At 32.5% G+C, this 12,857-nt stretch overlaps 1 protein-coding gene across 1 annotated transcript in view; it reads right to left on the bottom strand.

The window, feature by feature from the left end:
• Nucleotides 1-6,464: 6,464 nt before the first annotated feature.
• The window catches only part of LOC124359075 (MICOS complex subunit Mic60-like), a 51,297-nt gene continuing 44,904 nt past the window's right edge, over nucleotides 6,465-12,857 (bottom strand). Inside the window, exons 12-13 of the mRNA XM_046811494.1 lie at nucleotides 11,528-11,680; nucleotides 6,465-6,781 (exon numbers count right to left, since the gene is read on the bottom strand). Coding sequence (XP_046667450.1) covers nucleotides 6,480-6,781; nucleotides 11,528-11,680 — 455 coding nt within the window. The 3' untranslated portion in view covers nucleotides 6,465-6,479. The remainder of the gene's footprint in view (nucleotides 6,782-11,527; nucleotides 11,681-12,857) is intronic.

Here is a 12,857-nt window from a genome sequence, read left to right as displayed (position 1 = left end):
ATTAAAGTCTATTCTCGGCCATTCAACCAGTCCCTTCAAATAGACTTGTGGCAAGTGGCCAAGCCCGAGGGACCCAGATAAAAATTTACTGGAAAAAAAAAAATCCGATCTGAGTACAGGTCTGACAAAAAAAAATTAATATTAACAAATTAACATGGTTCTGACTAGTTAATTTGTTATAATATATACAAATTTACATTTGTGATATCTGAAGAAGATAACCGGTGTTATCAAAAGGCCTCGCGCGGGTTTACGTCACAAAATAAAAAATGTTATACAATATTAGTTTCTTGTAATTTTCAATGTAGTGATTGAGATAAGATATTGATGGTTGCATTAGATATTCAGATTTAAACTATTTTTAAAATTTAAACTAGGCTGCCATTTTGTACTGGTTTCAAGTGTGGGCGATGTCTAAAGTTTCACTGTAAACTTTTTCTTTCCCAAAGTCCTATTATAAAAGATGTGTAACTTGACAAAGTTTACATATTAAAAATTTTGGAAAGTTGTTACCCAATAATTTGGTAATTTTGGTTTGCAGGTGCTATTCTTATGATACTTAATCGAAAAAGTGCAGTTTTGAATCCTTAAGAGGTTCTTCTGAGTTTTCATTAATTTCATAGGTTTCTATGGGCTAATAATAAATGGTTGTTAACTAATGGGGGTATCCATACTTTTTATTTATTTATTATTATTAATTTAACTTATTGAGTTACCAAACAGTCTCTTATCTGGTACTACATTTCATTTTTTGGCCTACGAGTGATTCTAGTTACATGGTAACCTTTGACTTATATTAGTTACCATTTAATTAGTACAATATTAAATATAGCAAACTACCCAATGGGCTTTGAAATAGGTATACGTTTTTTTTTATACGAAGTACTTACTCATATGTAATAATTTTTTGGGGGCTTCAATCTATATATTTCATTAGTATTTGTCATTACAACTTCCACTTGTGTTATTATCTTGGATTCCTTTGTAACCAGAAGATGCTTGGGAATTATTGGATTCCTGGGATTTAAGGAGTGGTATTAGGGATTTTTATTTTATTACCAAAAATTGTTGTATCTCTAGATTATATTTACATGTGGAGTACTATCTATTTATTTAGAAATAAAAAAAAGGAAAATGTTTTGAATATTATTTATAGTTTTATAAACAACTTTTTTCCAATCATTAAACAATTTTATTGTTGGTACTGTTTCATTTTTCGTTTCCATTTCATCATTTTTTATTTGCACACAAAAAATGTATGATAATTTTATTTGACAATAGTCATAAATACACTCTCATTATTACAGCCACGTCAAAATCTATAAAAACTACACAATAATTAGAGACTTATACAGCATAACAGTGATTGTAACAGAAATAGGAAAAAATCACAATAATAATTAAAAATCCATATTTTTAATTTTGGAAAAATTCATCTAAGCTATAAAATGGATTCTCCAACAGCAAGGAATAGATAGACCATTATTTTTTAAATCTGTCAAAGGGATATTTAAATGTTATGCTCCATATGCTCAACAAACAAAATTTCTCAAGACAAACAAACATAATAAAATTACATTTGTAACAGCATTTTAAAAATCCATCATCGATAATTATGATCGTTCTTGTGAACCAGAAATATTTTTCAAACTCTTTGTTGTATCAATGTAATAAATTTGACTTTATTTTTCTATACATTATTTAAATGTTTTGAAATTTTTTGTAATTTCATATCCTGAAATAATTAAGTCATTTCAAATTTTATTCTATTTTCACATTCTTCAAAACTATCCGAATTTTTTGAACAATTTTTTTTCATTGATTATTCTGTCTGCTTGAAAATCGTACAATAACAAACTATAGAGCATTGAAAACTTATTTCTATCAAATATTTTTAATATCTAAACGAATCAGTTGTTTCCAGAAATACCTTTTTACTCAATACATTGCCAATGTAGAAAAGTAAACATAATATTTTTGAGTTATTGTAATTTCGATCAATCAACAGAATTTTACTTGTGATTTAATAATGAATCATCAGACCTCTAATAAATACATAACTTAATTGTAACTTTTTACGTCAACTGTCATGTCATTTCTAGTTTTATCTTTTAATATTTGAATCATCATTCTTCGGCATCTTATGAAACTAATGTAAAACTTAACCTTGTATAGATAGAAAAAATTAAAATTTTCAAAAGAATCCTACACTGAAATTTGAAAATTGATGCCAAACCAGCTTCAAATTGTACAAGTTTAAAAGTCTGATTTCAACAACCATCTAGGGAATATATCACTTTTAGAATAAGAATTATGTTCCCTTTATTTGTATTTGCTTCGCATAACAATTTTCAATATCTTCTAAACAATTTATTTGTGTTTTCTTACTCTCAATTTCGTAAATAATAATGGAATGAAATTTATCAATTAAATTTAAAAACATCATTTGTTCCAAGATATGCCTTGACCATTTTGTTCTTGCGTTTAAAAGTTCCACAAATATTAAAACTGGGAATTTAGACGAGTAAAAATTATCCCTAAAACTCAATATTAAAACCAGTTATTTATTTGGTTTTGTTCAAATGTTTGCCTTACTACTTTGGAAAAATAGTTTTTAGAACTTCTGCCCTCTCAGTATTCGCTTGAATACTTTTTTGGTAATCCATCATTTGTTTAGAACAAATAAAAATCATCCAAAAATTATTAAACGAATTTGGATGTACATTAGGTTAGGTAACTATACCTTCTGAAGAATAAAAACAATGTGACACTTTTTTGTTTAAAAGTTTCTCAAGTGTTTTCATAGTCTTATCTTGCAGTTTTATACATATCCTTCTTCTAAAGATTTACTAAAAAGGTATAAATTTGAGTAAGGAATTCAGTCGATTGGTAGAACAACATTTTGTTAGGAAAAACCAACCAACTCGAAAACCAACAATTAGTAATTCTGATTGGTTGATCTTTTCCTGTCTTATTCAAAAATTTGTTAATTTTATTTGAATCCTTTTGTTTAAAAAATGTTTCTATTTTAAATAGTAAAAACAAAATTATTTAAAGTTAGCCTCTTTCGTTTACGTAATGTTTCAATATCAATAACATTTTTCGGTTGATCAATTAGTTTTTTGTTTCCTTCAAGCCCATTTTTCGTAATTATTCAGTTCATGTTGCCGTAAATTGTTTGGTTTGTTTCTTCAAATATATTGTTGAGTATGTAATGATGTTCAAAAATTCCTTTTTTTCACATTATGTGCAGCTAAATTTGTTGGGTTCCATTTATGTAGACAAAAATTTCTTTAAACGTACAAGTATTTTAAAATTATTGAAAAAAGTAGGAATATACAGATATTTTAAATAAGTCTTTTTATGACTATACTGGTTTGCAGAAGGTAATTTTAAACTTTTAAGAACTATTCTATCAGTAATTTTCAAAGTCTTCTTGTATTTATTCCATGTGTAGAATTTTTCATGTGTTTTTACAAGAAAGTTCTTTTTTATCAGTCTATTTCAACAGATTATTTTTTAAGAATTTTTTTAGATTTAAAATAAATTCGAGAGTTTAAAAAGTTTTAGATTTTTTGCTATTTAGATATACAATTTGATTATGATTTCAAACCTGAAATTTTTGATTATTTCATCCTACATTTGGAGAAAAGAAATGACGCATATCTTGATGAAAAAAGTTATGATTATTAAAAAAATTCTTATTTCATACCATTAAACATGACAATTTTCAGTTCATTTTGACAGATTTTTCATTGATTTTAACAAAGTATTCAGTTGTTTTGAAGAAATCTTTCAGTTGTTTATAACACTTTTTTTGTTGATTCAGGCAAATTTTTAACAGGGTTTTGAAGAGACTATATATTTGTTTTATTTATATAGATGTTCTGTTTTATTTTTATGATACTTGGGACAGAAATCTACATTGATTTTCGGTCTGTCCCAAAAGTGAGCCAGGGACCCCATATTTCTGCCTACTTATATAATATATATATTTGGAGAAATCAAAAATAAGTTAACCTTTAAGAAAAGAGATATCTATATTAGATAAGTAACTTATAATACGTTTACATAACGTATTACCATTTGTCCATTACTATACACAATTTTTACCATTTTATTTTCCTTTTCCCTCCTTTCACAGTTTCATCTGAATATGATTACAAAATATTTGTAAAGATTTTTCATACATATAATTATGTAAACAGTTAGTTTTTTGTTATATCAAGTTTAGTTTTTACAAGTAATTATCATCTAGGGTTTTAACCAGGTTTCACCCAGGGTTCAAAACAACACGACACTGAGAATTATTCCTTTGTTTACAAATGACGTAGGTTAGTTACACACCCATGGAATCCTCCAGAAGCATGGCCGCAGTAGGTCAGAAGGACATCGACCTCGTCTGTGCCGGAAGACACACAACATCCTCATTCTGATCACCACAAATAATATCCTCTTCAGTTTGATCCGTTATTGAATGGCTCATCTGGTGTTTCTCGTCACACAGTTGTAGTCTATATAAAATGAAGTTATGATCTCATTGTTTTAGCAAAACCCATGGCGCATGTTTAATAAAGTTGCCTTAATTTGTAATATATAGCTATTGCTACATTTCAATTTTAAAAAAGCAATGAACTGATTTTTTGTTTCTGGGATTTTTTGCTGAATTTACAGATCGACTTATACTGATACAGGTTGCTTTGAGCTACAAGACTCATTTAGTGTAGTCAAAATAAAGAGCTTAAGTTGACCACATTAAATGCGAGGTGTGTTAAAAAATAACTTTTAATACTAACTTGTGTATCGAGAAATTAAGTTTTATGGCAGTATTTCATGTCTATAGCTCAGTTTGTTCTTGAGACTTACCACAAACAGACAATTGAGATACATTTATCCATCCAGCCGACAATCAGAATCTAGTAAAAAGACAGCCAAATAGAGCAAAATTCCTAGTTTTATTGTTACAATGGCGTGAGTCAACTTTAAGCACAGCTAGTATATCATTTTATCATTTAAAGCTGACTCACGCTGCTTTCAACTAAAGTCCAAGAATTGACTTACGACCTTTTAACATAAGCCACAAACTTTCGTTATTTATTGTGCTGTTACATGTACTTAGAAACACTCTTTTAACACAAATAAATGAGTCTATCAACTATGATAATTAATTCACATCTAAATCAATTTCCAAAATAGATTGACTTACAACCCTTTTAACAAAGTGGGGGGTGGGGGGGGGGGGGGGTGGGGGGGGGGGGGGGTGGGGGGGGGGGGGGGTGGGGGGGGGGGGGGGTGGGGGGGGGGGGGGGTGGGGGGGGGGGGGTGTGTAATGCTGATCAGCTGTTGTCCGGGAATAAACAGAGTAGACTCGCGGTGATCAACGAGTGTAAATATAAAATATACTAACTGCAAGCAAAATATTATTTTAAAAACTCACACAATCCCTTAATATGATTATCTATTTACAATTTTTCAAACACAAAATATGATAAAAAAGTTTTTGTGATCTATTTGTATGCTGCCAATCAGCCGATATATAATGACGTGGAGTGTCTCTACAGATTATATTATAGAATCGCATCGATTGCTTTTCAAAACTGAATTTTTGTTGAAGGTTCAAGATTTGCCTTCGATACATCACTCGTTATTATCATAATGCAATAAAACTGATATTTAAACAGAAAATTCAGGTGACAAGTTCAAAATCCATATTTTTTTGCAATTTTTGTGAACCCTCATAAAAACCTGTGACATTTCTGGGACTTCTGTAACCGGTAGACACCCTGCAAGAATAACTGAATAATTTTCCAGTCTACCGTGAAATATTTTAACTTTTCCACCACTTTCTCCATACTATCAAAATTCCTTGACTATTTCCAGTTTCCCCAATCATTAAACACCATGAGTTCTGTAAAATATGTATATAAATAAATTAATGATATTACAACATAACCAGCAAAAAAACTTTTATATTAAACATTTTTGAAACATAATATATGTCTTCTATTCTAAAACCTTACTAATACCACCAAGAATACAATGCAGAAAAATATAATAATGAAAATGTACATAATCATTACAATATACCAGTAAAAAAAAATACCAATCCCTTACACTCTGACTTTCTCTCATTCCAAAGAAAGGACAGTGTTTTTAAAGACAAAATAAAAGAGGTTAAGCTCCTCTTAAATCCTCTATAACACCAATGAGAAAGTGAAGCTCTCGGACTATCAATAAATGATACAAGCAATGCCACTGAATGCCACCTCTCAGGTAGAGGTAAAAATAGATGCTACAAAAACTTCACCCAGTGAAATGCACTATAACAGAAACCTTTGGATACCTACTTGTTTACAACAAAAATGCTCCAAATTCCAAATTTTCCTTATCATCTCATAAACGACTTCAATGTCTACAGTTGTAGACCTTCTCATTTAAGATTAATACTGGAAACATACGATTACAAATCTGGAACATTATTAGCATGAAATGTACCTGGCTCTGTGCAGGACTTCATAATTGTTGAGCTGGTCGACATCAATAGGTTCATTGTCCAGTTCCAGCTGAGGAATGTCTTCATCCACATACAGGATGCTCTGTAGTCGTGCCACCATTATCTGCAGCAGGCTCACCTCTCCTTCTGGAACCCCAGCCACCTTGCGGGCTTCGGTCTCCAGCTTCAGGAACCTCTCCTTCAGTCTACTCTCAGACTCTACCCCTCTTTCTGATGCTTGATGGGGGATTGAGCCTACCACACTTTCCACCAGTTCGTCTCCTTCAGCTATCAAATAATAAGAAAATGTCTTTTTCTGAAATTAATAAGCTAATTTTTAAATAAAATATTTTATCTGGTTAAAGTATTCATCATCATCAAGTAAAACTTATTCATTTAAATACGTTTAAATAAAAATATACCAAATTCACAGTTAAAAAAAATTTTACAACTGACTACAAGACATATAAAGGCATATTTTAGCTGAATACAAGCACGAACATCATATAATGTTACCAACTGTATGTGTGTGTGTGTGTGTGTATATAAATATATATAGTCTCATCCTGCACGGGGTTTTTTGGATTTTATACAAATCCAAAAACCTGTTTCTAATTATTACAATAGCTACTGGTCCATTTATTTCCTAGACACTACATTGTGTTGTAACATTTTCTGAAAAATGTATATATATATATATATATATATATATATACACCATACCAGGTGTAATGGTAGCACATTCACTCGGCAAGTGAGAGATCCGGGTTCAACTCCCGGCGGAGCAAGTACTTTTTGTGATTCAATGTTTATTGAAATTAAGTAAGGCTATTGCCATTTATACAGTTTAATGTAAATAAAAGTCGTTTGACAGGTATTTGGTCTTCCGATCATATGTTAGTTTGCTTATTTAAACGCATATGTGACAGATATGACCAAATACAAAATAATTGAATTGGAAAAAGTAAGCGCTCTGTGGTGTAATGGTACCACATTCACCCGGCAAGTGAGAGATCCGGGTTCGACTCCCCAAAAAATCTGCAAGGGGTATTTTTGGGAGATGGGATGTTGTTATTGGCAAATACTTAAATGTAAAGGTGGGGCATGTGGTACCCATTTTAAAGGTCTTTTGTCACAGATCATTTCAAATAAATGACCATTTACAATTCGCCTATGGTCAGTTCTATTTGGTTGGCCGGGGACTACAGATGTATTGTGACCTGTATTCTGTAGTTCGGTTTTAATATTGAGTGTTTAGTGCTTGTTTTAGAGTTAGTGTGCATGCAATAGACACACAACATGGATGTTGTGGTTTCTGACTTATGTGTGTCACAACACTCTGGTATGTTTTGTTTACTTTAACCTAGTTATAAATTAAGACCCATAACCCGAAAAGACAGTGATCTACTAAGTGAGAGAAGGTCAAACGCAACCCTAGAGAAAGGGGGCTGTAGAATTATTTTGCTCATTCTCAGACCCAGATGCAGCCGTCACCTTCTTTCATGTTCAGTATGAACCCATTTCAAGACAGTCCCAAAGATTCACACCTAGAAATGCCACAGAACGGTTGAGGTCTCATCATATTGGACGCTGAGCCCAAGTTGAGCAGGACATCAGCTCTTCCGTTCCCAGAGATACCCTTATGACCAGGAATCCTACAAAGAGTCATTGTTGATTCTGACAAGGGAAGAAACGTCTTGATAGCAATCCCAGACAAGTTTGGAGTTGAACACACAAGAGTCCAACGCCTTCAATGCTACCTATGAAAATGCTAATCCTCTTACTCCTATACCGCAGACACACTGAGGTACTCCTATTCTCATGAGCACACTCCATGACTTCTATCTGAAAGACTGTGGGACAAGGACCCATAGGGATCACCAGCTCTGTGCATGGTCTCACCCCTACATTTTCAACACCTGTGCCATTTTTTGTTGTAGAGCCATCTGCAAACCATTCAAGCTCCGCTGGTGGAAGAGATTTCTTCCTCCGACCAATCCTTCCTTGAAGGTATAGGATTTGTCAAAGGAAACTTTTCGTGACATCTGATTAGAGATCATGTGCAGACCATTCCCTTAAATTAGGATCCTAATTCTGCAGTGCTCCCTGCTTTTGCTAATTCCTAATCCTTGCTGGCCGACTAAAGTCCCACCTGCTGAAGACAGTAGGCACTCCTCCTAGCCATAACCCGAATGACAATACCCATGGGGTGAGGTTGAGGCAACAGTCTAGAGCTGCACCCAACGCAACTTGGAAAAGCCATCCTTTGGATGCTAGCCAGACCAGCTACTGCCATCTTGGCCTCTGTTTTTTGGCCACCAGATAACAGCTCCAAACATTAGTGCAGGTCTAACCACAGAGACATAAACCAATAAAAAAGCCTCGACTTAAGTCCTCAAGACCCACTTCTGCATTGAATTAAAGACCATTTCCCTCTGGCGATAACCTTTTCCAGATGGGGTACCCAGCCTAGGACCCTATCAAGGATTACGCCTAGGTACTTTAACTTTAGACTTTAACCCAATGGAAGAGCCTCTCAGTAAGAATGGACCAATACCCTCCAACTGATGCTTCTTTGTAAAAGCAACCACGCAGCCTTGGTGGGTTTGATACTAAGGCCTATTCCATAACACCAGTTCCCCACCAAGTTCAGAGCAGCATTGGTCAGTTCCGTGACAGTTGTATTGAACTTGCCGCTCACAAGAATCACAATGCCATCTGTGTAGGCCTGTGCAAAGACACAAGCAAGTCATCCGTAACTAGGAACCACAGTAGAGGAGAAAGGACGCAACCCTGGAACAGCCCCTCATAGTTCTTGCACTGATGCTTGCTCCCGTAAGAGTGGTAGTAATTACCCTGTCTGTGAGCAAGACCTTTATCCAGTAACATATTTGACCATCAATATCAATCATCTGATTGCCTGTATTGTCAAATGCTCATTCATAGTTAATAAAATACAATAAAGAAAGGTTTCTTTACGTTCACATGTTAACCGTTACGCATTAAAACATTGCAATGCTTTGATTTATTTTTGTGTCCCATTATTTTGTTTAAGTACCAATCCAATACCACCACTGCAGTAAAATCCTTGTTTTTTTCTATTCATACAAACACAAATTGTAATAGCTTGAGCCAATGATTTTATAAAAAATATCTTACGAGTGATAACAAGTTATAGCGTTCATCATCAATTGTACTTTAGAACATTATTTACAATTCAAATACATTATAAAAAATTTACTGAATAGCTGAAAAGTTTCTCCTTTAATTGAATATCAATATTTTATGTTGTTGATTGGAACTCTGCCACCTTTTGAAGTTGAAGAAAATAGCTACTCTCTTTTCTTCAGTTATGTAAACGAACTTATATTTGATTCATCTGTTTTACAGGCAACATGTATACCAAGCAAATAGTATACGACCACAGTCACATCATAGCAGAAACAGCTGATATTGCAATACCACTTCAGATTTCATTGGATTATTTTAGCGCAAGCTGCTCTAAGAATATACCTTTTGGCCCTTAATCATAAATGAGATCTAAAAGTTTAATAGGATAAGTGATTCTTTTATACAATTAAAGCAAGTCTGGCTACAGGAGTGGCTAGCAAAAAATGTCAAACCACCCTTAACCATGATAAAACATTTAAAAATAAATACATACATGTATTCTTATGCAGAACATATTTATACAAGTAACAAGGTAAACAAATATTTAATAACATCTGTTTACTGCTGAGAAGTATATGCGCATGCATACGCACAACAGAGGCGATGCACAAATTATTGATACACATAAAAATACAAACTATAAGCAAAATATTAGACAAAACTAAGGTAATCTGTTAATTTTTTATCTGTATAAGTGTTTTTATACAGTAATTACGACAGTAAGAAGTATAAGCGATCATTAATTTTCTTACCGACGATCAGTTGTCCACAAATAAACTTTTCTGAAATTTGAGATTCAGTTTTGAAACATCACTGGTCGTAACTTTCCAAGCATATTTAAAGTACTTTGTTGATTTTATTAATTATTTTGTAATAAAATACTTTGAAAATATTAGTGCTGGAATCAACTGAAAAGAGCAGCAGTATCAAGAATCCTCAAGAATCCTCTACACTATTAAGAATCGAGTTGTTGAGGTATCAAGCTTTGGAAATGAATCATTCATAATACAAATTAAAACTTTATATAAAATTTTTAAATATGTTTGATTAATCAAAATATACAGGATTTTTTTTAACCCTTATCAAATTACATTGTCATAATTTTTAAGTATTTTTTAAATAACTGAATTGTTTTTCAATAATAAATATACTTAATTTTTTTAATTTGAAATGACAATTGTATAAAATTTCAAAAAAATTAAGACTTTTATAGATAAAATAACTCTATTGTTTCACCTAAACTATTAGTTTATTAACAGCAGTGGGTTATGATACGTGTATACATTCTTAGACTAACAAGTTTCAGGTTTTCTGTTATCACTTCACCTTTCATTATTCTGGAAAATCAAAGCTGACAGTACATTTTCATACATTTTTTAAATGAAACCTAGCATGTTACGAGCTGGATAACCACTTAAATAGAATAAACTTTACTGATGAAAAAACAAATCTTATTATACTAGTTAATATCTGTAATTCCTTGCTAAATATTCACCCTTAGAGAACTTACTAATAGAGATTCGTTGACCTATTATATTTCTTTATTTTCGGTATTTTGCCGCACTTGTTACTAATGAATGAATTGTGTAATCATTAAAAATAATAACATCATCTTGTCATCCTACTATAAACATGCAAAGTATTCCTAAAAAATACCTTGGTCAACCTACAATTGTCTGCTGCGCCCAATGTATGTACATAATGTATGTACTTATTGGTTACTAAAGGACATTTTGTTCTGACATAGACTTAGTTTCCAACATACACCATAATTGCAACAGGAAAAGGCAAGTTGCTTACTTATAATAGAATACGACAATGGAGTATGACTAATTGATATGACAAATAGAACAATTAACTTACGTGCAGCTTTAGTGAGATTTGTGATCTCATTTTTGAGTGGTTTGGGATCTTTCTGCTTGGAGGCACCGATGGGTTTAATGGCAGAAAGTAGGCTTTGAGCAGAGCTCCAGAACTGCTGCTTCTCCTGCTGATCCTTGTCCTTGTCACCTCTCTCTGACAACAGTTGAAAGAGTCAAGTATTTCTGGACCAACTTGGCAAGTTTTATTTGTAAGGATTTGTTGAAAAATAAACACACTAAATATACAAACATTTAGTATACAAAGCTTGACAGTGGAACGCAAAGCAATGACTCTATCTAATGCTTATTATACATTGTGCCTGTAATAAATGTAAACTATTTCATTGTATAAAACCATTGGAAATACTATTTAAACACTTATTAAAACCCCACCTTAGTGAACAATAGATAATAGACCAAATTCTTTATTCACATGATCTTGGAGAACATTACATTGTGTCAGTTTGATAATAAGACACATTTATTTATTATAGTGGTTAAATTCTTTATGGGTTGAGAAATTCTTTTTTAGTGTAGAGGGTCTTGCTTGCAGACATTGTGTCAACATTCTCTTGAAGTGCTGTGGAGGCTATTTACGCAGGTATTCTAAAAGGTGGTTGGAGTAAAGCGCTCCTTTGTAGGATGGTTTTAAAAAAAAAAGATTTAAATGATGAGGTGGTAGGGTGAATTTACAGGTGATGTGTACATGTAAATTTCTCTGCCTGGCCTGTTCTGAGCTGACTGCATGTAGGATTTCTTCTTGGATATAAAGAGATACAACAGTGAGGATATTGAACTTTTTAAAAGTTTCTATACACCTCTCCCATAACAAAGCAGTGAATTTTTGCACATAAGGTACTCAAAACTGTTTAGTTGACTTAACATTGTGATATGGAATTTGAAAGAAACAGAGGAATAGATATCAACATACCAGACTAAAGTCTAAAATACAACAAGGTTTTTATCTCCAATACATACTATAGACATTTATCTGGAAAGGTTGCATTCATATAATAAGGATTTTCCATTCTTCCTCTTATACCGTAAGTAGATTACAAGTGACAGAATTAGATGCTTATTGATCAAAATAGTATTTTCGTGCCCATGTATGTTCTTGATCAGGGCAACAAAGTAAAATCAACTATAGCACTAGAAATATCTAAGACTGAAAATACATCAAAAAGGCCGTAAGTCTCCATTTTTAGATTGAAGTTGGTTTCTAACACCCACACATGAATATATTTTCTTTATGAGGGGAAACACTGTAAAATAAACTGTGGCATCATAAATATATAGACTAGAAGTAAATTTTAAAGACTGGAGTAGACACT

Source organism: Homalodisca vitripennis, chromosome 4 (assembly GCF_021130785.1).
Source record: "Homalodisca vitripennis isolate AUS2020 chromosome 4, UT_GWSS_2.1, whole genome shotgun sequence".
Classification (NCBI taxonomy): Eukaryota; Metazoa; Arthropoda; class Insecta; order Hemiptera; family Cicadellidae; genus Homalodisca; species Homalodisca vitripennis.
The sequence above is the reverse complement of the archived record's forward strand: the minus strand, read 5'-3'. Positions and strand labels throughout refer to the sequence as shown.